Raw genomic sequence first — 26,485 nt, 5'->3', positions numbered from 1 at the left:
GTGGGGGGGGTGACTCAGCACTGCTCGGGTACTCGTGCTCACTGGAGAGAGGCCACTACCTACCTAGAGGTAGTGGGTGCAGGTGCTGATTAGATAACGCGGAGGCTCAAGCCTTCATCCAATCTGACAACCGCACACCTCGAGGTTTTGGTACCAGTATTCACTCCTCCAGGCTGCGGACCGTTGTTGATATTGAGATGTGTATATAACCAGACCAGCGATCCGTTGTGTGGCTTTCTGGTTGGCTGTTATATTCAAGGCGCGAATCCAGTCCCCGGCGCTTCCCCCCTGATCCTTGAGTCTTCAACTCGCAGCATCGTGTGTGTCGACCCGCCAATCATCCAGACTTGAGTTGCGCTTCGCAAACGGAGCAAATCCCACGCGCATCCCACCCAGCAGAAACCTTGAGCCGCCGCCTCTCCGGCGTCAGTACAGAGCAGAGCAGCCAACATGTTCTGCTTACGAAGGTTCGGCGATCCCTCTTTCACCGCTCTCCAACAGTGACTGACACACAGACAAACCATCTCCAGCTGGCTCCCGCTCCTCTTCATCCCGACCAACGCGCCCTTCTCCTTCATCTTCCTCTTCTTCATCGGCACCTACTTCCTCCACCGGCCCTGCGTCTACTGCTCCTTCCTCCTACTCGTCCTCTTCCTCACGAGCTGCAACTGGTCCGACCGGTGCTTCTTCGACGTCGGCAGCAACTGGTTCCAGCCGCGGCCCTCCACCTCCTCCTCGTCGCCGTCGTTTGAGTGGGCGAAATGGCACGGGCCCGGCGCAAACAGCAGCTGCAGCGGCTGCAATGCGACGGCGACGACGACTGCTGCTGCTGACAGCGGGCTGAGCGAGACGGCGGCCGTGGCGATCGAGATGCTCAACACCACAGCGCGGGCGGTGGCGGGCGCCGCGGCGGACGAGATATCGCGGACCAAGGCCGAGTGGACGGGACTGGGGATGGAGTGGCTACGTAGCCTGTTGGGCCGGAGGGAGTGGAGCATCGAGTGTCTTGACATCAACATCCGGCTGTAGCGCCGGAGGGCCAGTGGCCATGTGGACATATCTGTTCAGGCTTGGGGTCCGGCGGCCTTCTTGCGGGTTGTGAATGGTGTGGATGTGCATGGTATTGGCGTTGTGGTTCATGTCATTTCTCATGATGGGATATCATAGAGGGCGAGCAAGTCAAAGAAGTCGAGATCAGCTTCTCATCTCCGTCTCCCTGGAACATACGGGTATTGTAGCGAAGGTGTCTCCATGTACATATATGCGGTCTGCATTAGCGGCACAAGCACGAGAACACAGCGCTTGTCTCTCTTGGTTCTGCGTGTATTAATCGTCTATGGTTGGTATTGTACTGTATTTGTGTACAAGAGATGCTCCTCGTGCCTCGTTGCCCATGTCAGTCCACACGTGACATCGTCAGAACAACCACGCCCAGAGGTCGATCTCGAGACCGTCCCTCAAGAAGTCTCTCTCTCTATCTACCCTCCTGATAGAAACGGCGGACATTGAAACGCCACAGCCTCACAGCTTCGCCTCGCGCTTCTTGTCCAGGCCATCCTTGTTGCGGAACTCGGCGGGCAGGTCGTACTTGATGCGCTGCTTCATGGAGGGCACAAAGGCCTTGTGGTGCTCGCAGGTGGCGTAGACGGTCTTGCCGTCCTCGCTCGTCATCCAGCCCTGGATGAAGGCCATGGTCTTGCCGATGCCGTAGACGTGCGCGTGGACGTGGACGGTGACGCCGAGGGGCAGGGCCTTGAGGTAGCTGACGTTGAGGGTGCGGGAGACGCCGCCAAAGATGCTGTCGGTCCGCGTGATTTTTAGTTTGTTTTCTTCTCTCTCTCTCTCTCTCTCACACACACACACACACACACGGCTGATGAGGCACAGGGGGGGAAAAAAGAAAGAAAGGGAGTACGTACGCCCAGTGGTCGGGCTCCTCGACGGCGCCGAGGGCGATGGTCGTCAGCAGGTCGAAGATGAGGCTGAAGGCGCCGCCGTGGACGACGTTGTTGAGGTTGCGGTAGCACGGGTCGATGTAGAGCGAGGTCACGCTCGAGGCGACGGCCGAGGGCGGCGGCGGGAAGGCCGTGTCGGGCGACTGGCGCTGCTGCTCGAGGGCGGCGCCCGCGGCGGCGTCGACGACGACGACCTCGCGGAAGACCTTGTTGTCGAAGCCGTCGTAGCCGATGTGGTCGGCCATCCGCGTCCACCTGTGGTTTTTTTGCGGAGCGTCAGTGGATCCGTCACACCAGGTAGAGAGGAGAGACACAATAATGTGATGCTGTGCCGGTGGGGGACGGCCAGCGGCGCCGGCAGGCGGGCGGCTCCTCGTCCGGGGAGGAGGGGTGGGGCCGAGCCAGCAGGCCGGCCGTGATATGTTCAAGCGCCGGCGGCAGCGAGAGCAGCTTGGAGGTCAAATTGGGGACTTCAAGGAGGTTGCCAGCACGTACCGCTCAAAAACGCCCTTGACTCCAGCAATGGCCCGCTGACGAGCCTGCTCGGGCGTCTCCGAAGCTCTATCGTCTTTGGCCATGGTATGCTCCCCTGGATGGACTGGAAAGGCAAGGTGAGTGTTGCAAGTAAATTGGAATCCCGCGCCTTGAAAGCAAGTTGCAGTCAAGGAGGTAGCTTTCCTAGGACAAGGCTGCAGACAGACTCCCGCATGTGGTGACAACTCGCGTATCTATTTGTCGCCTCTCCCTCAGGTTGCCGCACACGAGAAGGTCAACTTGCAAGCAGGCACAGGCAGCAGAATGATTGGGAATGTCGTTGTTTGTCTGACAGCTCCCCACATGGAAGCTTTCCCCATACAACCAGGGACCCCGCGCTTCTGGCAGGTAGGTGAGACGCGAGCTGCGGGTTGCCGAGGTCCAAACGCTGCCACCGCCGAACCGCGATTTTGTGACATTGCAGATCATTTTCACCTGTAAACGGCACACGTACGCAACAACAGCAGCTCACTCTACATACCTAGGTAGCTAAAGGGAGGAGGGTTGTGGGTGTCAAGACTAAAGTCAGATGGATGTTTGCATCGCTGAGTCCAGTCGAAACCAGGCAGACAAACTGGTTACCTAGCAAGCAAGGAAGCAAGCACGGAAGTTGGTAAGCAGTAACACACCCTATTCACGGTGCTTCCCGTCATGCACGTCGCTATCGAGCTGTTTGCCGCGACCCTGTTCCTGGCCGTCCAGGCGCTTCTGGGACAGTTTAATCGTTCGAGATTACGACGCGTTGTGCATCGTGCCTTGGTTTTGCGCTCGTATCTGATTCTTAGGTACTCGGTATATCAACAAGGCATTAATGTGGGCGATGAAGGTGCTGGAATTAGTTGGAACTACGACATCGCTAACAGCCTCCTCCGTACAAGTGCCTGGACTTGTAGAGGGCGCACGCCCAGCCCAGATCGAGGGTCCCGTCACCGTCTGAGTCCTCACCGCGTCTCGCGGCCGGGGCGCCGTTGCCGATCTGGCGGAGGATGGGGAAGCTCGCCGAGAGATGGATCAATTTCCCAAACAAGAAACATGCTTCTTCTCTCTACTCCATTTTCCGATTCACTCTCTGGCGTTCCATGCCATGCCATGCATGACACCCCCCCCGACCCCTTCGGATCCGTGATGCTGGTACTCCACCCCCGACTAGCGCCCTCCCAAGCATTTGAAGAACTGGATTGAGGACAGGGCAAACGTTCTAGCGGGCGTTTATTGTGAGAAAAGTTGGACAGAAGCTCTCACAAGTTGGATCGTAGTTTTATTACCGAGCTTCCGAATTCTTCATCGGGTCAGCATGGCAGTACCACCCCAACCAATGCATCCTTCCTAGGACCTACCACCTGCTTGTATTTGCGCAGAGGAGGGTAAAATACAACACATCCACACCCACTCGACACACTCCCTCACCTTTAGCCCATCACGACACCAGTTCGATAGTGCTGCACGATCTTATTTTGGTGGGGGTACCTTCCTATCTGGCTGGCTGACATCGTACGATTGTGATGCCGCTACACCACCTTTAAGCATCTGTCAAACATCGGGCAAGGGACCTTGACAGCGGCTAGTTGGACGACGGGGAGTATCTGCGAGGAGTCCGCAGTCTAGGCACGTGTGTGAAATTCGCATGCGGTTCCCTCTACCATAATCTATGTAAGCCAAAGGGGGGATTTGCACTCCTGAGTACCTTAGAAAAGGTATTTAGCAGAGAAGTGAAGCTCGAAGAGCAACTAGTTCATAACTACCTAAGTCCCAAACGGGATTTTATCCCATCAAAGTGGGGGCCGTAGAATAATAAAGTCGGTAATAAGTTCTTCGGCGCATTAATCTGCAAGGAACCATAGACTGATATCTCAATTATTGATACTTAGTACAGGGACAAGTAGAACGGATGTGAACGTGCGTCAAGGGTCTTACCGTCGCACAAGATGCAAAGGGTCCACGGAGCCCCGGGCGCGAGAGAAGGAGAATCCATGATAATCGACGCATGGATCAATCTCGCAGATATCGAACCAACAGAACGTACCGGGCGGGGGTCCAAGAGTGTGAACCGGCCACTCTTGGTGCGACGGAACATGTTCCTGATCAGCAACCTGCTTGCGGCCTGCTCTGGCCAGGGCAGCGGTGTATCATCAAGGGTAAGTCACGGACACAGAAATCAAGAGAAACAGCGGGCCAAGACGCACGGCGGGATCCACGAAGTGGACGCGAGACGGGCTGCGGCAATGCAGCATTTCCAAGCTTGCTTGCGATGTTGGAGATATTTACTTGTACAAGGTATTCATTTGTCAAAAGCTTCGGTAGCATTTCCAATGGGACCCTGGTGGTGATGACCTTACGCGTTCGAGTCCGAGGGTTTTCCAGGGTTCTGGGCGTGTCCGGCATTTTCGAAACGAGGCCAGACAATTTACCAAAAAATCAGGGTCCTCAACAACCCTGTACCTATGTAGGTAGGTACCTAGGTATTTACCCTTGCAGCCGCCGATGGCCAGAGCGGTCAGCCGCAGGAGGGGAGGTTGGTTACCTGAGGTTAGGGGTTACCACGGGAGACCCCTCAATTTGGGCTGTCGCGAAAGTGTGTGCCATGACGAAGGGATGACTCGACCCCGAAGCGGCTGGGTGCGGGCTCGATGACGGCAGAATCGCGCGACTGCAGAGACTGTCATGAAGTCCATCAGTGATGCTTGCTTGTGATCGAGATGCCGGATTTGTTTGACTGCAGATACGGTAAAAACAGTGGAAGAACGGAGAGGAAGACAAGCCAGGCGTTTACAACTCGTTGACCTGTCATCCAGTGGTGCGTCGGAATAACAAGTGAAAAACGCCTGCCTGGATAAAGTTCGCAGCATATTGCAGCACCAACAGCCAAACCCGGATTTTGGCGGGGTTGGACGAGGACCCTGATTTCCCATTCGGGCACCACCTGGCAGCACTTTTACAGAGTGGGAGGCATGCTTCCAAGGCCTCTAATCCAAGGTACCTACCTATGAGTGCCAAACCTTTACAAGTACTTGAGCCAGACTTGTCTCTGTACATGCATGCGGCCTTGCTGCTGCAGGTGGAAAAGGGGCTTCTGCTAAGATATGGAATCTCGGCACATAGTGCGCTTCTTCCGAGCCTGCCCGGACCATTGACAGCTAGGTAACTACAACTTTTGAGTCTAGGACACGGCTGGATAGTGTGCTCTGGGGCCGGAACGTCGCTTTAGGCCTGTTTTTCTCTCGATCATATGGAATTTCCCTGCTTGGAGACACGGCCTAGATTCCATGTTCCTGATCCTTTCGCAAAGAACTGGCATGAAGGAGTGCTCTATTTTGGGGGTGTTGTAATCTCCATTTCGCACCACAGTCTCGGGGGCCTGCTGCTTGTCTTGTCTACCTGCCTTGCCGCCAAGGGGTTGTTGACTGACCAGATTGACCAAAAAGGAGGTGGGCACACGCCAGAGTGGTCTATCGCGTTCTAGAAAGCGCCTCGTTTTGGGGCCCAGGGTTTGCTTAGTCTAAACAAAACGGACGGGAGTGTTTTGAGGGCTGTTCGCCGTTGCTGATAGGGAATAAGCCAAGGCCAGCGATGACGATATTTGTCTCAAGGGTTGTGGTGTGGTTATGGAGTGCGGTGGCCACGCTGCGCCGTAGCGCGCCAGGGCCAGGTAGCCCACTAATCTCTCCGGGCACGGGTTGGTGGCAGTGGGTGAGCAGTGGGTGAGCAGTGGTGGGGGCTGCCACACCTGCAGCGGCTGGCCAGTGAGGAGGCCGGGATGCACCGGGGTGGGCTCATGGTGGGTACCACGGGTGTGCCCTATGACGTTATGCCCGGCGCCACGCCATGCAATCATGGTTGCAGGGGGCACACACACACGAGTTAGGTACTTGTAGAAGGGGGCTTGGGGAAAGGGACCCCGAACATGACTACCTATGACTGACACATTGCTGCTGCCAGGCCCCGGTACCAACAGAAACAGTGGATTGGCAGTCCCCTGACGCCGGCGCGTTAGGGGGGTCTTGGAAGGGGGGAGGGATCGCCCTCACTCGGATCCTTGGGGGCCCTCATCGTGACGGGTACCTGTAGCTCCCTGTCTCTTTCAGGAGTTTCCGTTTTGCAAATGATCATGTCCCTGACCAAAGTTTGATTTCGATTGAGCCCCATCCTGGTGGGCTCTCTCATGGATGCGATCCAAGGCCAAGATGACCAGGCAAGCATCACGAGATCTGCTCCACGGCCCCGTCGGTACTTGTACAAGTAGTTCGTTTGCTCATTGCCGCCACCAGCGATACCGAGAACGGGAATCAGAGCCGTGTCGAGTTGCTGCAGCCTGTTCCTGACACTGATGCTGGGACACGAGCGCTCGGGGGGGGAGAACTAGCTAGAGACGCGCGGTCTGCCTTGGGGTGAAGTGGTATTGATGCAATGATGCCTACCCAGATGCGCCAAGTAAGTATATGTAGATGCTTAAATGGTGCTTAAATGGCCCCCTCGTGCATGCAAGAAACTACATAGATGACTGGCTGTCTGCCTGCGACACGAAAAGAAGCAAACAGCGTCCAGTCCTGTCCAAAACGCCGGCTCCTGACTGTCTGATCAGTCCCGACTTTTCAGCTACCCACTCGTCATTCTAAAGAAGCAGCTCTCGGGGGGGCCACTCGGTCGCTGAGAGCAGGCGAAGATCCCCCTCGTCCGTCCGGTCGATTCTGCGCAGTTTTGCGAGGACCACTCGTTGCTCGCTCTGCCACCACTGCATGCATGCGCGCAACCCAAGCCCCCGGTTATTTCTGGGGAAGCGATGACGGCAGTGACGAAAGAGCGCATGCAAAGCGGACCAGCGAAAAGGAGCTCCAAAAACGCACCGACGTCTTCTCAGCCCCAAAAACCGTTCCGTCCGTCGCTCTCTTTTTGCTTTTCCCTGCGACTACGGACTAGAGCCCGTTTTTTGTTCGACTGACTGATCGACTGACTTGGACTTCGGCCTCGACCGACAACGAGAGGAGACCGAGTACTTGCTTTACATAATTGTCTCCGTTTCTGGCCCTGGGTTCCCTCACCCCATCATTCGAAGAAAAGGAGACTGGACGGAGAGGAAGACTGCGTGTGAAATCGAGTCTCGCCTTAAATCCATCCCTAACTTCCTTTCCCAACGGCTCCCACTTCCGGCTCGACATCTCTCTCTCTCTCTCTCTCTCTCTCTCTCTCTCTCTCATGCTTCAACTTTGCTCTTCAGAGAAGTAAAGTATTAAACTTAAGTGGCCTTACCGAATAAACGGCTCGCAAACAATCACGCACACACGCACACGCCCGCCGCTGCCAGAAGGGGAAAGGGCAGACAACTGAAACCTCTCCCGCCGCTTCGTCATTCCGGGAAAAGCGCTGATCGTTTCCCCATCTCACCACCACAATCCCCAAAAGTCGACCGTCACCACCAAAAGAGGCCCGTCCTGCGCCCACTCACACTCACACACACCACCTCCACCCCGTTTTTCCCTGGGCTTAGGTTGTTTTAATCCCACTATTGCGCGCCATTCCACGGCCAGCTTGTCTCCTAGGGCACTCCATCACCATTCTAAACGGGGGGTTCTAGAGCCCGCCTGTATCTGCGCCGCCGTTCCCACCTCCTACTGGACTCCTCCCTCTTAGTGCGCGACGAGCCCGCTCCACGATCTTCCCATCCACCCACCAACCCTTTTCACTGCCTACCTACCTACCACGACCAACCGACCTTAAACTTCTACCCTACCTTATTCCTCTTGAGAGTCTTTCCCCTCCCTTCAACCTATTTCTTCCTCTGATCGAGGGGCCCGCACCTTTCTTTCTCAACGGTCCTTTTCAGATCTGCCACAGACCTCCCTTTCGCTTCACTTCTCGAGGAGTCAATTTCGACTCTATCCCTCTTCACGGCCTCGCCTACGACGCTCCGACTTGCCCAAGTCAAGCGTGACTTGAAGGGTCCTGTACTGTTCTCGCAGTTCCGACGACCGAAAGCCGGCCCCTGGATTTCGATTTGCGCCTTTGAGAGGTGCCTTTTTGACCAAATACCCTAAGCAAGTCCGGCACTTATTCGCATTTGTCCGGCCTAATCCACCTTGCGAGTTCTCGAGCGAGTTCACCACAGAAGACCACAGCGAAGGACAACAAGGCTCAAAAAATCGAAGTGAAAATGGCGATGATATAACCAGCTCCCAGCACCCAGCTGTCTTCCATCCCCGAGAGACCACCCTTTTGCAGTTTGCTGTTACACCCAGCGGACACACGAGAGCAGCCAGCTCTCCTCGAGACCAATATGGCCCCTGATTCGAGGTGCAACGACCGTTCGGTCCGTTACACCATGAAGACGAGCCGGCCGCCAGCCGTCTCCTCACACTCGTCACACTCCCACCACCATGGACACCATGGACATTCTCACACAGGTTCGCAGTCGTACCGCGCATCCAAGTCGAGCACACCCATGGCATCTCCCCGCATGCCCCATTCCGTAGGACAGCCCTATCCGCCCAAAGTGTCCCCGAGCGTCTCGGCCGGCGTAGCCCGAGTTGCGCAACAGGCCTCCCAAGATGCACGGACGCCGAGCCCCAACTACTTTGGCCTCGCCGTCGAGGCGAGTGTCGACCCCAGAGACTCTGCCGCTGTGCCCAATGGCAACTGGAGCCCGCCGTCGTCATCAGTCAGGTCGTTCCAAGCCGCGATACCGCAACAGCTGCCCCTCGATGCGAACCCCGAATTCGAGGCCTTCAAGCGCCAGGCGGATGCCAATCGTGGCAAGACGGGATTCCTGCTCGGCAGTTCATACCTGGCCGGAAACATGCCTCACACACCCCAACCAGCGACGCCGGGCGGCGGCTTCGTTTTGAAACCGCCTCGAGCATTGAAGATGCCCGCGCAGGGAGGCGAGACAGTAGTAGACTCTCCAGCACCTAAGGCTCTGAGCCTGGCCGCTATCAAGAGCAAAGGCGTGGAAAACAAAGATGTGGCGTCGAATCGCATGGAGGTCGACGGCGACACCAACAGTCTCCACGATTCGGCCTATGTGTCATCGGATTCGAAGCGAAACTCCGAGGCGTCGCTGAATCCTCCGTCCTTTTTCAATATGCCCCGGTACGACTCTCCGGCCCAGTTTGAAACGACCTCCGACACGAGGACGCAACCTTCCAGGGTTGAGGACCGACACCCGCGGCTTTCAGTGGTGCAGGGGAAGAGCGATCCCCCCTCGCCTGAGCTGATTAGGACCCATCGGGCAGATACCGTGCCGGCGAAGCTCGAGGCCGGCGGACCGCAGATGTTGAGCCCCTTGCAGCTCCGGAATATCTTGGACTCGCCGTCCAAAGACAGCCTTCTGCTGCTGGATCTCCGTGTCGCCACCCACTATTCTGCTGCGCGGATCCGTGGCGCCCTCAACCTGTGCATCCCCACCACCCTACTGAAGCGCGCAACGTTCAACCTGCAGAAGCTGCAGCAGACGTTTGCCGATGACCAGGCTCAGGAAAGGTTTGCCTCTTGGCAGGACATGCAGTACCTGGTTGTGTACGACTCGAGCTCCTCCGACAAGCGAGATGCCGTCGCCCCCATGAACATGCTCAAGAAGTTCACCGGTGAGGGGTACGAGGGCCATGCATGCATCCTGCGAGGCGGCTTCAACAGCTTCGCCGCCGCCTATCCAGACTTTATCGACCAGAGCTCCACCTCCTCTGGTCCTACTTCGCCGCTCCTGTCGCTCACCTCTGACGGCAAGAGGCGGCCCAATATCGCGCCCGTCATTGGCGGCGTGGCACTGCCTCAGGCTAGTAACAATCCGAACCCGTTCTTCTCCAACATCCGCCAGAACATGGACCTCGCCGATGGCGTCGGACAAATGGACGTCTCTGTGCCGTCTCAGATCGATCCCGCTGGGATGCCGCGATGGCTGCGCGATGCTGCTGAGACCGCGGACCACGGCAAGAAGGTCTCGGACAACTTCCTCCATATTGAGCTGAACGAACAGTCGCGGATGAAGAACGCTTACTCCGCCTTCCACGTGGGGCCTGGTAGCGTCGGCGGTCGACAGTCCTCGGGCAAAGTGCAGCTTTCTGGTATCGAGAAGGGCGTCAAGAACCGATACAAGGATATCCTGCCCTTTGAACATGCCAGAGTCAGGCTGCAGGGACGGACCGCAGGTGATTGCGACTATGTCAACGCCAGCCACGTCAAGGCGAGCAGGAGCAACAAGCGATATATCGCGAGCCAAGGCCCGCTGCCTGCTACCTTTGAGGATTTCTGGTCGGTCATCTGGGATGAGGACGTGCGCGTCATTGTCATGCTCACCGCCGAGTCGGAAGGTGGACAGCTCAAGTGCCATCCGTACTGGACCAGCAGGGAATACGGGGCTATTAAGCTGCGGCTGCTTAGCGAGAAGAAGGTATCGCTTGATATCGACAAGCACCGGTCAAACTCGACGATCCCGTCTGTCTCTTCCGTCTCGAACAACGCGAGCACGACGCCTCTCGGCTCAACCCCTTCGGTCGCCGCGGAGCTTGGCCGGCGTCGCGCCAATACCATCGTCAGTGGTACGCCGACGCCCGCCGCGCAAGCTGGCTCGAGTGGCAGCGCTAGTAGCCAGAGCGAGACGCCGTTTGTCATCATCCGCAAATTTGCTCTCAGCCACGATGCCCACCCGTTCGCACCCATCCGCGAGATTACGCACCTCCACTATCCCTCCTGGCCGGACTTTGGCGCCCCGGCCCAGCCGTCGCACCTGTTGGCTCTTGTCGAGCTCGCAAACGTGATGCAGCGCGCCGCTCTGCCCATCGATGTCCCCTCGGCCCTGGCGTCCGCTTCCTCGGAACGGGTTTCCACCTTGACGCCGCGGTCCACGTCGTCGTCGCTCAGCTCGGCCAGCAGCACCCGGTCCAAGACGGACGCCATCCCCGTGACGTGGCACGACGAGCCCGAGGCCGACGCCCAGGCGCGGCCGATGCTCGTGCACTGCTCTGCCGGCTGCGGCAGGACGGGCACCTTCTGCACCGTCGACAGCGTGATCGACATGCTCAAGCGGCAGCGCCTACAGGCCGTGAAGCGGGCGAACGAGACCATCGCCGCCCGGGAGAGCAAGATCCGCAGGACGCAGGCGATGCAGCAGGTCACCGACGGCGACGGGGATGTCCCCATGGACGAGAGCGTTTCGATGATGACTGCTCAGGCCCAGGCCCGGGACGACGACGAGATGGTCAGCCCGCGGACGACGGACAAGTCGTTCTTCCCGCCCCTGGAGAACAGCGGCGAACGGCCGCCGATGTCGAATCACAGCTCGGACGAGACGGTGTCGGCCGAGAGGGACTCGTCGTCCTATATCGACACGCGCTGGCTCGAGGACGACTCGGTCGACCTCATCGCCAGCACGGTCGAGGACTTTCGCACGCAGCGCCTGAGCATGGTGCAGTCGCTACGGCAGTTTGTGCTCTGCTACGAGACGGTCATCGAGTGGATCGCCCGGCTGCAGGACCGCGGAGGCAACGGCGGCGGGCCGGGCCCCAGGGGCCGGATGCGCAGCGGGAGCCTGCAGGTTGGGCAGCGGCCTAATTGAGGAGCGCGACGGGCGACTCTACCTACCTACACACCTATACACCTACCTATATCATGGCCCCCCAGGCTGCATACGAGCGAGCGATGAATGCATTTTTTTTTATTACTTTCCGACGGGCTTTTTTTTTTCTCTCGATCTCGATTGGGATCACTGAATCCCGAAAAACGACGTCGACCCGTTTTCCCGCATCACTTCCGATCCTACCAGGGGGGACGAACGATAAGAGAGGGATATTCGCACAACATGGGGTTGCCCCCGGCCCCCCATGATTAATTCTTCTGGTATACAACAATAGGGACCTTTTAATGTCTTTTTTTTCATTCCTTTTTCTTTCTTCTCTGGACACGCGGAGTATATATGGATAATGTTTGCACGGTTTTAACGGTTGGGACGGCGGGGTAATAACCGGGACTTAGGGGGTTCGGTCTTTGGCACCGGTCGGCATCATGGCGTTGTCTCTTTCTCTCTGCTTTTTTGACAGGTTCTGTGTTCTATTCTTGTGTTGTTGCTTGTGCGTTGCTGAAAAAAGAAAAAGCTGCATTACATGTTTGGGGGCCGAAGCAAGCAAGTCGGTGTATTGGAGGGTATCAACAGAAGATGATACTAATCCTCTCGCCCTTTTTTTGACTGGACGCGATGGACGGCATATATCGGGATAACGGGAACGAGTGATGGCATTATAGCATTATGGCACTGTATCAATAGAATGCATTCGTCTTGATGAAAATGAGGAGACAATGCAACGTGTGAAGGGATAATACTTCTTCCCGACTGGGACTGGACTGGCGTGTTGCATCTCTCGAGTCATCTGTGTCGTGTGACACTCAAACTAGCCATGCGACGACTGAGTCGGAGACATGCTGAGTGTCCTTGAGAAGGTGTATGACATGATAGGAGGGTATGGTGGCATGTTAAGTCTTGTTTGCGGTATTATTGATACAGTGTTTACATGTTTTGCTTCTCCTTCGTGCGCGCACCCAAAAGTCTTCTAATGCGGTATACCTCCGTTCTAACGGGGACGCCACCAGACGCATTTTCGCTCGAGGCATCCTCCACCACCACCATCACCACCATTTCCTCCTCTCCTTCCTTTATCCTCCTTACTTGAAGAACTTGGCCAGCGAGACCTCCTTGTCGTCGTGCTTGTTGAGGATCTTTGCGGTGGCGAGCTCAAAGTCCTCCTGCGTGACGTGGACGCGGCGCTCGCGCAGGGCGTACATGCCGGCCTCGGTGCACACGCCCTTGAGCTCGGCGCCCGAGCAGCCGTTCATCTTCTCGGCGATCTTGGTCAGGTTGATGCCGCGCGTCAGGTTCATCTTGCGCGAGTGGATGCGCAAAATGTCGGCGCGGGCCTCGACCGACGGCGGGGGGAACTCGATCTTGCGGTCGATGCGGCCCGGGCGCAGCAGCGCCGGGTCGAGGATGTCGAGCCGGTTGGTGGCCATGATGACCTTGATGTTCTTGGTGGGCTCGAAGCCGTCGAGCTGGTTGAGCAGCTCGAGCATGGTGCGCTGGACCTCCGAGTCGCCGCCCGAGGAGCCCTCGACGCGCGACGAGCCGATCGAGTCGATCTCGTCCATGAAGATGATCGAGGGCGCGTGCTCGCGCGCCATGACGAACAGCTCGCGCACCATGCGGCTGCCCTCGCCAATGTACTTTTGCACCAGCTCGGACCCGGACACGCGGATGAACTTGCAGTCGGCGTGGTGCGCGACCGCCCTCGCCAGCAGCGTCTTGCCCGTGCCGGGGGGCCCGTAGAGCAGCACGCCCTTGGGCTGGGCGATGCCGAGCGACTCGAAGAGCTCCGGGTGGTTGAGGCCGAGCTCGATCACCTCCTTGATCTCCTTGATCTGCTGGTCCAGGCCGCCGATCATGTCGTAGGTCGAGTCGGGCACCTTTTCGACCATCATGAGGGAGACGAGGGGGTCGACCGACGAGGGCAGCATCTTCTCGAGCTTGTACGAGTCGGAGAGGAGGGTGACGCGCTTGCCGACTGTGAGTTTTGTGATGTCGACATTGTCTGAGACGTCGACGACTAGCCGGGGACAAGATTGTCAGCTTCTGGCCGGCCAGACCTTGCCATCACAACAAATAGCCATGGGTTCTTCACGGGAAAGATAAAGCATACCATATTTGCCTTCCGGGTGTACCTTAACCAACACCTTCTTCGTGCTCATGACCTTGACGACCTCGCCCACGTAGGAGCCCGGCTGTTGCAGCAGGCCGAGCTCTTCTCTCAGCAGGCGCACCCTCGAGTTGTAGTCGTTCCTCTGGGCCTCGAGGCGGCGGAGGACGGCCTGACCCTTGAGGATCTCGAGCTTCATCGCCTCGATCTTGTTGTTGTAGTAGCTGTCGAGCGCCATCTTGGATGGGGTGGGTGTGTGTGTTTGAGGAGGGAGAAGGTGATGGAAGAGTAGGGCCTGCCTGTGGTGGCAATGGGGGTCGTCGGCTGTGAGCCCTGTCTCAGACGGACTGGGTCCTCGTGTGAGAGCGCAGCTCAGTGATGGATTTGATGGCGAGGTCCAGAATATCGTGAATCCGGGGTAGTGATGGTCTGTGTGTGCGCGTGGTTCGCCGGGATAGAAATGGAGGATGGGTGATTGGTTTCGTATCAGCAGCAAGAGCAGCTACATCGATGACAATCGCAAGCTGGAGGTTGTTTCTAGTGTAGGCCGCCGTCGCTAACGCGTCTAAAGCTCCGGAATCACGTGGAGCTACAGGGAAGCTCAGGGCGGTCGCAGACGGCAGTAAGCCACCACGCCAAGGATGATGAGGTCAGCCTTATCAGGAACCATCCTTATCTTGAGGTCAACATCAGCTTTCCCCCTTTCCGAACTCTCACAGTGTGATGTGAGTCTTCCCCAACGGCCAGCAGACGTCTCAGACTGGTAACAAGGTTTTGGCAGCCTTAGTTTCATGATAGACATTAAAAAACGCGGCCGGTCATGGCCATACGCATACATTCATATAAATACATTAAGTCAAGACATTCAAGGAAATCTAATGTGTCTAAGTACCATCCTTCAGACCATCCCTACACTCTTGTGGCAGTTACCAGAGGAAAATGCGTCCATAGCCACGTGCCCGCTGACACGTCAGGCTTTCGAAAAGCCTCCCCAACACTCGAAAACCGATCCACGGTTGAAGTCTACTGCCGGAAGCTTCCTGGACCGTCGAGTAGGACGGCCTGCCTGTCGTGACGGTTGAAAATGTCGAGCCCGGTGATCCTGTGCCGGTGGCACCGTCCGGCTCCTCTGCACCTTCTGACGAGGCGCCGGTGCTGGTGGATGTTGCCCCTTGCAAAGTACCAGGTGATGCCCCTTCAGTCCCTTGTCCTCCCGAGGTCGAAGTTTCCGACCCACCTGTCCCAGGGCTCTGGTTTTCATCTTCGGTCGAGGCAGGGCCATCGTTGTTTCCGCCCGGAGAGGCTTGTGGAAAGTTGCTTGGTGGCAACACGGGAGGGGGCTCGACTGTATCACTCGGAGGAATTGAGACCGGCGTCAGTTCCCCGTCCGAGCCCATTGAGACCCCGATGGACGCCTCACCACCGGAACGATTAGGCCCATTTACGCGTCCACCAGTTGTAGTAACCGTTGGCTCAGGGCCACTCATCCCAGACGAGTCCGGCGAAGGCTCGCTATTGGCTCGACTGGCAGTCGCTCCTTGGTAGTCTGGAGCGACTGATTGTCCAGAACCTGGTCCGTTTATATTTGGTCCTGTTGAAGCTTCGGCCGTGGCAGTGGGCAATTCATTGCTAGCAAAGGTCATGGGGCCGGCGGTTTGCAACGAGTTCGGTCCGTTCACTCCAGGCCGTGCTGACGCCTCATCGCCCGCTGTGGTGCTTGCCGGGATGTTCCCGCCAGTTTCCCCAGGTTCGGTGGGCTGAGGCTGGTTTGGACCATTGATGTTTGAACCCGCAGGTCCGCCGTCACTTGCCACCAAAATGCTCATTGGTTCCTCTGACTCCGACGACTCTGGCGAATTCGGCCCGTTAGCGTTGGCCGGCAGCAATGTTGTGCTGCTGCCGGTTCTTGCTGCTGCTGGTGTTGCTTCTGGAGAATTGAGGCCATTTGCATTTGACCTTGATGCATCAGCACCAGAATTGATGGTCCTTGATGGCTCGACGGTGATCGTACTGCTGGATCCAACACTCTGAGTCTGGTTTGGGCCTTGAACGTTTGATCCCGTGGGCGCGCCAGCACCCGCCTCTGCCAAGGTGCCGGACTGGCCTGCATCCGTCGCCTGTGACTGATTAGGCCCATTGACACCTGGTCGTGTGGACGCACCGGTGCCGGAATTGGCCAGAGCATCCGACTCGCCGGCGTTGGTGGACTGCGGCTGGTTCGGGCCGTTCACATTCTGTCCTGCGGAAGCGTTCGCACCATCGTCATTGCTACTCGAAGCACTTTCAGTCTCGGCCGGCCCATTCTCATTTGACGGCGACAAGGTGGGGCTCTCTATTGTTGGCTGTGCAGAGTTAAGTCCATTGGCATTTGACTCTGTAGAGATGCCGCCACCGGAATTGGCCAAAGTGCCGGACTGGCCGATATCCGTGGACTGTGGCTGGTTAGGACCGTTCACAGGTCTCGTAGAGGCGTTTGCATCCTCGCCGGTGCTACTCAGAGAGCTCTCAGTCTCTGCCGGCCCGTTATTAATGGATGATGATGAAGTGATGCTACTACTAAGATCCTCTGTGGTTGTTAGGAAAACAGAGTTAGGCCCATTAATATTTGACTGCGTAGAACTACCGGCACCAGCGTTAGCCAAAGTGCTTGAATCGCCCTCATCGGTTGTCAAAAGCGGTTGATTAGGTCCGTTGGCAATGGACTGTGTTGAACCACTGACCCCAGTCTCAACGGTGCTTCCTGAGATTTCCTGGTCCGTGGGCTGGGCTTGGTTCGGAGCATTGGCATTTGACTGGGTGGTTCCCCCCGAATCCGTGCTGAGGAGCGATGTCTGAGGTGAAGGGAGTGTACTGAAGCTGGTCTCTGTTTCCGTCGCAGAGCCACTGTTGGCTAAATTACCCGACTCCTCTGACTCTGTTGACTGCTGTTGATTGGGTCCATTGATGTTCTGAGAAGAATCAGAAGAACTTGGCGTTACAGCTGAGACCTGAGAGATCGACGTTTCTGTCGAGACAAAGATCTGACTTGTGGCCTCAACCGATGGAGGTCCTCCGCTGACTTGCGAGGGTCTTTCGGTTTCAATTGACACTGGACCATTTTCGTCTGAGCTTGCCACAACTGATACTGAAGCCGTAGACCCAAACGTAGGTGCCGGAGTCATAGAGCTCGTTGATGATGAGTCCTCAACAGATAAAGGAACTCCGTTGAGATTTGACTGGCTCGGTACTGCTGTCGTAGAGACGGGTTCAGTTGAGGTTTCCTGACCGGAACTGTTCAGGAATGTTGCTTCGACCGTTGAGTCCTCAGATGTCGAAATCGGGCCTGTCTCTACTGAGATGGGGGGGCCGTTCACGTCAGACGGGCTCGGATCCGTACTAAGTGTGATTGTCTCCGGCGTCGGGCTTTCGAGTGACGTAATGGTAACTGACATCTCGCCGGATGAGATAGGCAACGATGCCGACTCGGTCTGTAGGGAGAGTGGTGGTCCGTTCCCCTGCGATTGACTCCCTATGTTATCAGTGGAGCTTGATTGCGGCCCCGGGTTGAGAAGGTCTGAAGCTGCTTCACTCGTCGTTGATGAAGCTCCAGTCTCGGTAATTTCAGGCCCATTTGCATTTGTCTGGCTTATGACCGTACTCGGCGCGGAACTCATCAAGGTTAGATCACTAGAGTCGCTCTGAGATTCAGTATTCACCGGACCATTGGCGCCGTTGCTTTCTGACGTTTCTTGGGGCATTATTGTCGGCAAGGAGTCCGTTGTGCTGAGAGCCGAATCCGTAGAAACAGGTCCATTGGCAATGCCTGAGCTACTGGTCTGAGAGAAAACAGCGCTTGTTTGAGTTGACAAAATCGTTGCCTGCTCTGACTCTGGGCTCGTTACCGGAATGCTGCTTGGAGATTCGGTGCTAGAAGGCGACTCGAAAGAAGGAAGCCCATTTACATTGGACCCAGTGAGACTACTTTCTGAAGGTTGTGTAGAGGTAGACTGGGTTGGCTGAGTAACTAGTGGGCCCCCAGTTTCGGACGTCGATAACGGCTGCCCTGGGAAAGTTTCCGACGTGGTGTTGATGACACTAGTTTGAGAGACCGACTCGATGGAGGGCAAGCCATTGACTTGTGACGCTGTCACTGTTCCGGTTTCATCACTTTCAGTTGCTTGCCCTTCACTTGACAAAATCGAGTCGGTGGTTTGATGCTCCGTTGTCTCTATGGCCGTGACCGACCCCAAATCAGACGTCATCACCACGGCCGGGCTACGGTTATCTGTCGTTGTGGCCTCGCTCGCCGTGTCGATCTCTGTGGTGGCTTCGATTGACGGCAAACCATTCAGGTTAGACACGCTTGTTGAGTCACTCTCAGAAACTTCGGGAGCCTGTGACTGGCTTGTTACAGTAATGAAGGTAGTGACAGTAAGAGAAGAGAGAGTCTCTGAGGCCTGAACTTCGGTAGACGTGCTGCTCTGTGTAAAGCTGCTTGTGGTTGTCTCACTCTCCGCCCCAGACTCGACAGATGGCAAACCATCCAGAGTAGAGGATCGTACTTCTGTAGTTGATATCTGGATGGTGGTAGTCTCAAGCGTAGACAAAGTCGGGCTCCAGTCAGAGGATGAGAGGTCTTCTGTTGACGACAGAATATTGTTCTCGGAATTCGTAGTCTGGAGCTGGGTTGTGATGCCTTCATCCGTTCTCGTGGAGGTCGTCCCAGTGTCTGTCGCAGACTCGATCGTCGGCAGTCCATTAACATTAGAAGCCTCTGTGCTTGCTGAGCTCTCTGTACTCTGGGAGATAGTCACAGTCAAAAAGGTGCTGCTAGTTACCAGCACTGAGCTGAATCCGAGGCTCTCCGATACTGTAATTCCTAGGCCTGAAGCGACTTGAGCTGAGTCTGTGGCCGAAACTGTTTCGCTTGATAGTGGGCCTTGGGTGAACCACAACTGTGTTGATTCCGCAGTGTCTGTACTGAACTCAATGGACCCTGGGCCATTTACAACCGATGTTTGGGTGCTTGAGGATAGCTCGCTAGTGATCGTAACCGCCGAGGTGCTTTCACTGAACCCGCTGCTGAGTACATCGGTGGTTGGTGTCTGTTCGGGTGCAGTGGAAACTTCCGATGTCTCCCCAAGCTCAGTACTAGTTGTCGCATCTTGCGAGCTTGACTCTGCAGTGCTACTCGTGACCCCGATCTCCGTAGTTACGTTAGAAGGGGGACCGTTCACATCACTCGGAGTAGTCGCTAAGTTGGACGATGACGATATAGCTGTGGGGGATATCTCTTCGCTCCCCGTAGAACTTCCAGTAGAATCTGTGATGCCAGATCCAACCGACTGGGTCGTGATATCAGAAGGAGGACCATTCAAATCGCTCGGGGTACCCGCCAAACTGGAAGAGAAGGATGCAACAGTGGTGGGTATCACCGTACTATCTGTAGCACTGCCAGCAGAATCTGTGATACTAGGCTCGACTGATTGGGTCGTGAGGTCAGAAGGGAGGCTATTCGCATCACTTGAAATACCCACCAGACTGGAAACTAAGGATGCAGATGTGATCGTTATTTCCGTGCTGTCTGGAGAGTTGACAGCAGAATCTGTGGCACTAGTCTCAACCAGTTGGGTAGTTAGGTGAGAAGGGACTCCGTTCACATCACTTGGAGTACCCGCCAGGCTAGATGATGATGATATAGCTGTGGTGGGTGTTTCTGTGCTCCCTGCAGGATTGCCGACGGAATCCGTGGCGCTAGACTCAAGTGGCTGGCTCTGCGTCGAGGGCTCCTCGGTCTGTGAAATTGTGGGCGTGCTTGTGGTCTCCCCTGGAGCACTCACAACTCCTGTGTCCGTGGAGGGAAGGCCGTTCAAGTTGCCCGACGACGATACCTCTTCGGACGATGGAAACGCAGTTGTCCCTTGCGGCGCCGACGGTTGACTCTCTGTAGGCTCCAGGCCCGGGGTTTCACTGCTGGTCATCGTTTCACTGGATACCTCGCTTACGAGTGAGGACTGCGGCTGTGCCGTGAACGACTCGCTCGAAAGCTGGCTTTCGGATACTGTTGGCCCGTTCACATTGCCTGTTGATGTTTGAGCTAGCTCCGACTGCGACTGCAGCTCCGTCGTTGGTTCGGTCACGGCCGTCGAATTTGACCCGATAGATGCGGGACCATTTGTTTCCTCCTGGGTCGATGATGGTGAACCTGTCGAAATGACACCGGTCTCTGAAGAAGCACCCCCGAGCGAGCTGTTGTCTGGACTGCTTGTCACCTGGCTGTTTGAAGCCTCAGAGCTGAGTGTCCCTGAATCCGATTGTTCTTCGGTCGATACAGGGCTCTGGGACGTCGACTGTGTCTCGGTCTCGCCTGATGGCAGGCCATTGATCACACTCGAGGCACCAACCGACGCTGTACTAATATCAGATGAAGTGGAATCCGAAGCAGTGGGTGGTGACTGCTGGCTGATCTTTGACTGACTCTCGGTGGCTGACGAAGATAGAGATTCTGTTGACAGAGTCCCATTCACGTTGGAGCTTGACACATCCTCTGTTTCTGATACCAGGGATGAGGTTGGTGTCGCTGTCTCGCTGACAGATGGTACGACTGTATCGCTGGACAGAGGAGCATTGGTTGGCATAGATGACTCCGGCAGGTCACTAGTCTCGCTCACCGAAGCTATGGCACTCTCGCTAGACGAGGGTTCAGACCCATTACTCAGAGGTGATGACGTAAATGAGGTGATGAAAGTCGTCGGCGTGAGGGAGACACTGCTGACATCAACGCTAGAAGAGCCTTGACTGGCCTGAGACTGGCTGGTGTCTGATACTGGATGTGATTCCGTAGACGCGGGGCCATTCTCATTACTAGACGCTGGAATTGTGCCCGACTCAGTGCTAACAAGTGTCGTGGAACTAGTCGTTCCTATTTGGGCTGTGTCGGTTGGGCCCAGGCTTGGTTGGCCAGTTGACTCTTCACTAGTGACCACTGGGCCCTGAGATATCGAGTCGGTCTGAACCGGCGACTGTGTCACCAGTGTTCCATTTTCTTCAGTTGAGGACGATTGCTCTGAAGAGCTTGAACTTTGGCTGGCTGTGACTGTGTTCCCAGGTGTAGACATTTCCGTGCTCGTCTCGGATGACTGAAGTGAACTTTCGCTGGAGGTAATCGGCTGAGCCGAGGTTTCTGTCACCGCTGGCCCGTTTACTTGACTTGTAGATATTACAGACTGAGACTCTGATAGAGGACTCTCGCTGCTGGATGTCTCCGAACCCGAAGGTTCTGTAGGCTCTGTAGGCGTATTGACGCTCGATATGCTGGATGTAAAAACAACCTGGCTGCTGGTAGCTGCAGATGCCAGCTCTGTCTGATTCTGGGAAAATATGCTGGAGATTCCAGGGCTGGATTGCAGTGGCAGCGACACGCTCTCAGAATCTGGTGGTATCACAGATTCTGAACTGACTGGCTCATTGACATCGCTTGTGGTCGAAACAATATTTGATGTTGTTGGGGGTTGCACTGGTGATGTGCTCAAAGGCGCAGGGTTCGAGCTCTCTGTATTACTAGTATCGACTAGGGGTGTACTCTGAGATAGACCGGATAATTCAGTGCTATTTGGAGTGATGGAGGTGACAGGGGACTCGGTAGACAGCGGCCCATTCGTATTCAGCGGTAGCGTTTCGCTGAGAGATGATGAAAAACTGATCGTGAAACTCGTCTCTGTTCTCTGGGTATCTTCCGTAGTGGGGCCAACGCTGGACGGCTGATTGACCAGGGATGTAGTAATTGAACTGACTTCGTTCAAGCTTGTAAAGGAAATCGTTTGACTCAATCCTGTGCTCTCGGTCGGCAGAATCGTTGTGAGTGGAAGCGAGCTTGTCTCGGAGATTTGTGTCACAGATACTGAGGGCGAGGTCTCGAGCGACCCTGGGCCTTGGGCATTCGACGTCGAGATTTCGATCGAGGATGCTTGTGAGCTTGTCACTTGCGTTGTTTGGGTAGTTCCATTTTGCGTACTGAACTCGGTCCCCGTTGTGACGAGGCTCGATAAGCTGGATAGTGGTCCTGTCGGGCTCACTGAAACTACTGTCTCATTGACCTGCTCACTCGTCACCAAACCTGATGGCAGAACATCGGTGGACCCGGGGCCTTGGATCGCAGAGCTTGATATCGGGACGCCCGATGAGGGTAATGACGTGATAAGAGAGCTTTGTTGGCCAGTCTGAAGGACTGTGCTTGGCTGACTCGATGGCAGACTCACCAACAAGCTCGAGTTGAGTTCCGTGTTGCTTGTGACTATAGTTGGGGTAGGCGTTACCAGCTCAGTTCCCGATATCGAAGTCAGAGATTCAGTAGATCCTGGGCCTTGAACATTGGAGCCGGATACCACAGGCTCTGTGGATAATGACGTGCTGGTTTGAGTTGATAGCGTTGTCAGATTTGTGAAGCTGGTGAAAGAGACACTCGACAAGGTAGGCGTTGAGCTGAATAGATTTTCTGAGGACAGAACGCTCTGAATAACGGTGTTTGAGGGTTCCAGGCTAGGCACCGATGAGCTCGCAATAGATGTCACTTGGGGAATATTCGAGCCCAAAGTACTTAGTGACTCGCTTGTGGAAATAGGGAGCGAGGTCGAGAGGGGGCCGGTGAGGGTTGGTGACGATACTCCTAAAGATGAGTCTGAGGAGACAGATTGATTTGCATTTGACACCTGCGATGTCGACGTAAGACTTCCCGTGGATACAATCGATACCACCGGAACTGACAGCGAGGTCGACACAATAGACGCAGTAGCCGCATTGCTATTACTGGGCTGCTCCGTCGAGCCAGGTCCGTTGCTGTTAAGCGTCGCGGAGGGCGTGGTTTCAAATGTGGTTGGCAGAGTTGTATTTTGTTGAATCACTGAGGTGGTTGGCACTGGAGTGATCTGCGATGATACCGACGTCGTAACGGACGTGAGGCTTATTACAGAGTTGCTCGACGTGATTACTGGCTCCGTCGTGAAGATTGTCGAAGTCAAAGACTGGCTCGAGGAGATCGATGTCGGGCTTGTGTTCGAGAGTGACGCGACGGTCCCAGAGACCGATATCTGGCTGCTCGGGGAGAGGGAACTCGGAGGGTTGACCTGGCTAGCTGAGCTCTCCAACAAGGAACTTGACAGTGTCGCCGTGGATTGCAGAGTCGAACTCGAACCGGAGTTTGGAACTGCAGGAGTAGTCAAGAGTGATGCTTGAACTGACGAAACTGCCGAGTTCACTCCATTCGCATCAGAAGAGGGTAATTGAACACTTATGTTCGATGAAAACAATGACGACCCGGACGTGATAATGCTTGAGGAAGTAGACTGGGGCGGCAGACTTGAACTTGGGAGGAGGGTGGTGTTTAGTAAAGACACGAGCGAGCTGGGTATGATCAAGCTAGAGGAACTTGTCTGGGATGGGGGGCTTGTGGTTTGAGAGCTTGACTGTGGAAACACAGAACTAGACGTTAATACTAGGGTCGTTGAAGATGACACCGCTGAGGTGTTTGACGACGATGCCAACGTCCCTGAAAGAGTTCCGTTAACATTCGACGATTGTTGCACCGTGCTCAACGATGGGGTCAATGTTGGCACGGTAAAAGAAGTGCTGAGCGTTACCAGGGAGGTACTGGAAACCTGTGAGGTCGCGCTGGTTGTTGGCGATGAGAATTGACTGCTTGACGAACTTGTGAATGTTGGGCTTTGGATTAGAGATGACGAGCTCGTCTGGTTGAGAATTGAGCTAATGGATGCGGATGGAACCGAGGATGAGCTAGGAAGAGTAAATGTCGGCTGAGAACTCGACTGGGAGAGAGAAACACTTGTGTTTAATAGCTGCGAGCTGCTCCCAGAGTTTGGCGAATTCAAAGTTCCCGTAGACGAGAGAATTGTGGAAGTAAGGCGTGACGTTGAGGACCCAGCCGTCGGATTTACCGTCTGTGAACTCGTGCTGGAGGCTGAAAGGGAAGGCACTAGGGATGTAACAGCCGAAGGAGAGCCACTCAAGCTACTGCTTGAAGTATGTGGAATTATGGTGCTGGCGCCGGTGCTTGAGCTCACGCCGCCTCCCAGTCCCACACTCAGGCTCACACTTAGGCTCACACTCAAGCTTACACTAGCGTTGACACCGACTGTTACTCCCAGAGAAACGCTTGGGGCGACGCTGAGCGTTGCACTCGGTACAGAGCTGAACTGTGTACTAGTACTCTTGCTGGAACTTGTGGTGAAGCCTGTGGTTGCATTGGGGCCATTGACTTGTCCGAACGTAGATGTGCTGTTGGTCACGCCAAGTGAGCTGCTGGGTGACACAGACAAGAACGAAACCGAGTTAGATGATGAGCTTGATGTCGAGCTGGATGATGGGATGGTGGACGAGGTGGTGGACGAGGTGGTGGACGAGGTGGTGGACGAGCTGCTGCGGCTCGAGGTTGTGTTTAGGCTCGTGCTAGAGCTCGTTGTCACAGTGCTGGACGTGGTGCTGGACGTGGTGCTTGATGTGGTTGTTGAGAGACGCACCGAGGATGTCGTTGACGGGACTGAAGACAAGGTTGAGCCTGGCGTCAAGGACGTCGTGGTTGTGGGCTTCAAGGTGGTCGTCGTGACCACCACGGCAGCGCTCGTTGGTAGACTCAATATGACTGCGAGAGAGGGTACAATGTTGAAGTTGCAGTTGCAGGCTGACGAGTATGAGGGTGCATCACAGGCGCTAATGTATGCGGGTACCGTTCCAGAGATTACTGTAACACTAGCAAGCTTGTTAGAGGTCTTGCAGTGCTTTTTGGCTGATCGACAATACTTACGCGAGGGCAACGTAAGTTGAGGTAAGGAAAACTGCACAGTCAGAAGATCGAACTGCCAGTGGTACGTTCTTTGTAATGGTAAGATCGGAAAGACAAGCCCCAGCTAAGCACGCCGCCTGGGCGTAAGGGAAGAGGGAAAGGAGAGACGCGAGCTTCCGTGTCAGCACCATTACAACCAAAGATGCAAATCAGCACTCGCCCTGCTTGGCGGTGACCTGGATTCACATTGTCTGGATGAGACGTAGACGAGACAGTGAAATATTACAGATGCTGTTCAAGGTGTCTGGAGTGGAGGACGTGCTCACTACCAGCCAGCTGTGGCGAGCTGCAGTGGCAATGACTGCTGTCGAGCCACCCAATTGCGATAGCAACAAAACCCGAGATATCCCCTGGATCTTGAAACCGCCAGCTGCGTGCTAGTATCTAGCAACATCATTCATCACACTATGACTCGAAAACCATGCCATGTGTGATGTTTGTAGCTGCTAGGACCGGACTACTGTGACAGTGCGTGTCGTTCAGCACGGTGTGATCCGCAGGCAGTCTGCCTCCGACGTGGAACATATGTGTGTGGCGCTTGCGGCTGATGTCGCGGATGTCGAGTCAGCCTTGACGTACAATACTTGACGGCGCACAATGAAACGTTGTAGACACAACAAACAGGGCTCTCGCCACTGAATAGACCAACCATCCATCATCAGAAGCACGACAGAGACTGGTTCCGGCAAGCGATCTCGACATCGAGCCATCTTATTGCTGTCAAGTGAGAAGTTTAATTGTTTACGTCGTACAAACGTGCCGTCGTCAAATCTATTCCGCTACATTTTCTGTAGTTTTCGGGAGTCTGTTTACGTATTGATACGGGTAGACAGTCGTGGCCGCTGTGCCAGCCGAGGTGTCATACTATATGCCGTGCCCCCCACAGAAGCCTCGAGATCTCACCAACCACTGTTGACGGGGCTGAGACAAACTTCGCAGATGCGATCGTATATTGGTTGAGCTGGCGAAACACGGCTTAGCCTAATCTGTCCGGGGAATGAAGTCAAAGGTTGTATAAACATACCAAAACGGGAAAGACTCTCCCCCCTCTGTGACAGCCACCCGGTCGTTGGACCCTAGGTTTTGGCTGCCGAAGATCCGGGTGGTTCGCTCCGCAAGTCTCCACATTCTAGTAAACGAACGTCATTGCAAACTACGAGATGAAGATCCTCTTGATTCCGCCCCAGCCTATCACATCTTTCAAGCAGGCCAAGCTTTTCTGCAACGCGGAAGTTATGACTCAGGGACCGCACACCAAACTCAGGCAGTAGCATTCAACATTAAGATTATCAACACGGAGCAGGCATAGGAGACTTGATCATGATCGTTGACAAGCGGCCAGGTATAACTATCGCCTCTTCCATGTCAGAAATTGCCAAGAACATCCTCCAACTCCACAGTGTTTCCATCACAAGTGACCTTTACAAAGATCCCATTCATCCTTGATATTCTCAGTGCAGTGAGGCACGAGGGGGAAGAGCCTGCGTAGGTCTCAT

The 26,485-nt window shown here is 55.5% G+C and overlaps 4 protein-coding genes across 4 annotated transcripts; 1 reads left to right on the top strand and 3 right to left on the bottom strand.

Annotated features, from left to right (window-relative positions):
- Window positions 1–1,521: 1,521 nt before the first annotated feature.
- Window positions 1,522–2,533, bottom strand: E0L32_007650 (uncharacterized protein; the record flags this gene model as incomplete). Its single annotated transcript, XM_031142417.1, has 3 exons — window positions 1,522–1,798; window positions 1,920–2,405; window positions 2,451–2,533. 3 exons carry the CDS (start codon window positions 2,531–2,533, stop codon window positions 1,522–1,524), a joined length of 846 nt encoding a protein of 281 aa, XP_030993382.1.
- Window positions 2,534–8,802: 6,269 nt separating this feature from the next.
- Window positions 8,803–12,030, top strand: E0L32_007649 (uncharacterized protein; the record flags this gene model as incomplete). The annotated part of the gene is made up of 1 exon (XM_031142416.1): window positions 8,803–12,030. One exon carries the CDS (start codon window positions 8,803–8,805, stop codon window positions 12,028–12,030), a length of 3,228 nt encoding a protein of 1,075 aa, XP_030993381.1.
- A 1,100-nt stretch (window positions 12,031–13,130) lies between these two features.
- E0L32_007648 (uncharacterized protein) lies at window positions 13,131–14,393 on the bottom strand (the record flags this gene model as incomplete). Its single annotated transcript, XM_031142415.1, has 2 exons — window positions 13,131–14,065; window positions 14,159–14,393. The coding sequence occupies 2 exons, from the start codon at window positions 14,391–14,393 to the stop codon at window positions 13,131–13,133; spliced, it is 1,170 nt and encodes a 389-aa protein (XP_030993380.1).
- A 688-nt stretch (window positions 14,394–15,081) lies between these two features.
- On the bottom strand, window positions 15,082–25,120 carry E0L32_007647 (uncharacterized protein; the record flags this gene model as incomplete). The annotated part of the gene is made up of 9 exons (XM_031142414.1): window positions 15,082–21,717; window positions 21,773–22,183; window positions 22,231–22,672; window positions 22,731–22,842; window positions 23,035–23,256; window positions 23,698–23,893; window positions 23,957–24,157; window positions 24,265–24,895; window positions 24,951–25,120. The coding sequence occupies 9 exons, from the start codon at window positions 25,118–25,120 to the stop codon at window positions 15,082–15,084; spliced, it is 9,021 nt and encodes a 3,006-aa protein (XP_030993379.1).
- Between the last annotated feature and the right edge of the window lie 1,365 nt (window positions 25,121–26,485).

Source organism: Thyridium curvatum, assembly GCF_004353045.1.
Source record: "Thyridium curvatum strain D216 chromosome Unknown NODE_47_length_323349_cov_79.126483, whole genome shotgun sequence".
NCBI classification, from domain to species: Eukaryota; Fungi; Ascomycota; class Sordariomycetes; order Thyridiales; family Thyridiaceae; genus Thyridium; species Thyridium curvatum.
This window is presented reverse-complemented; position numbering and strand designations above follow the sequence as displayed.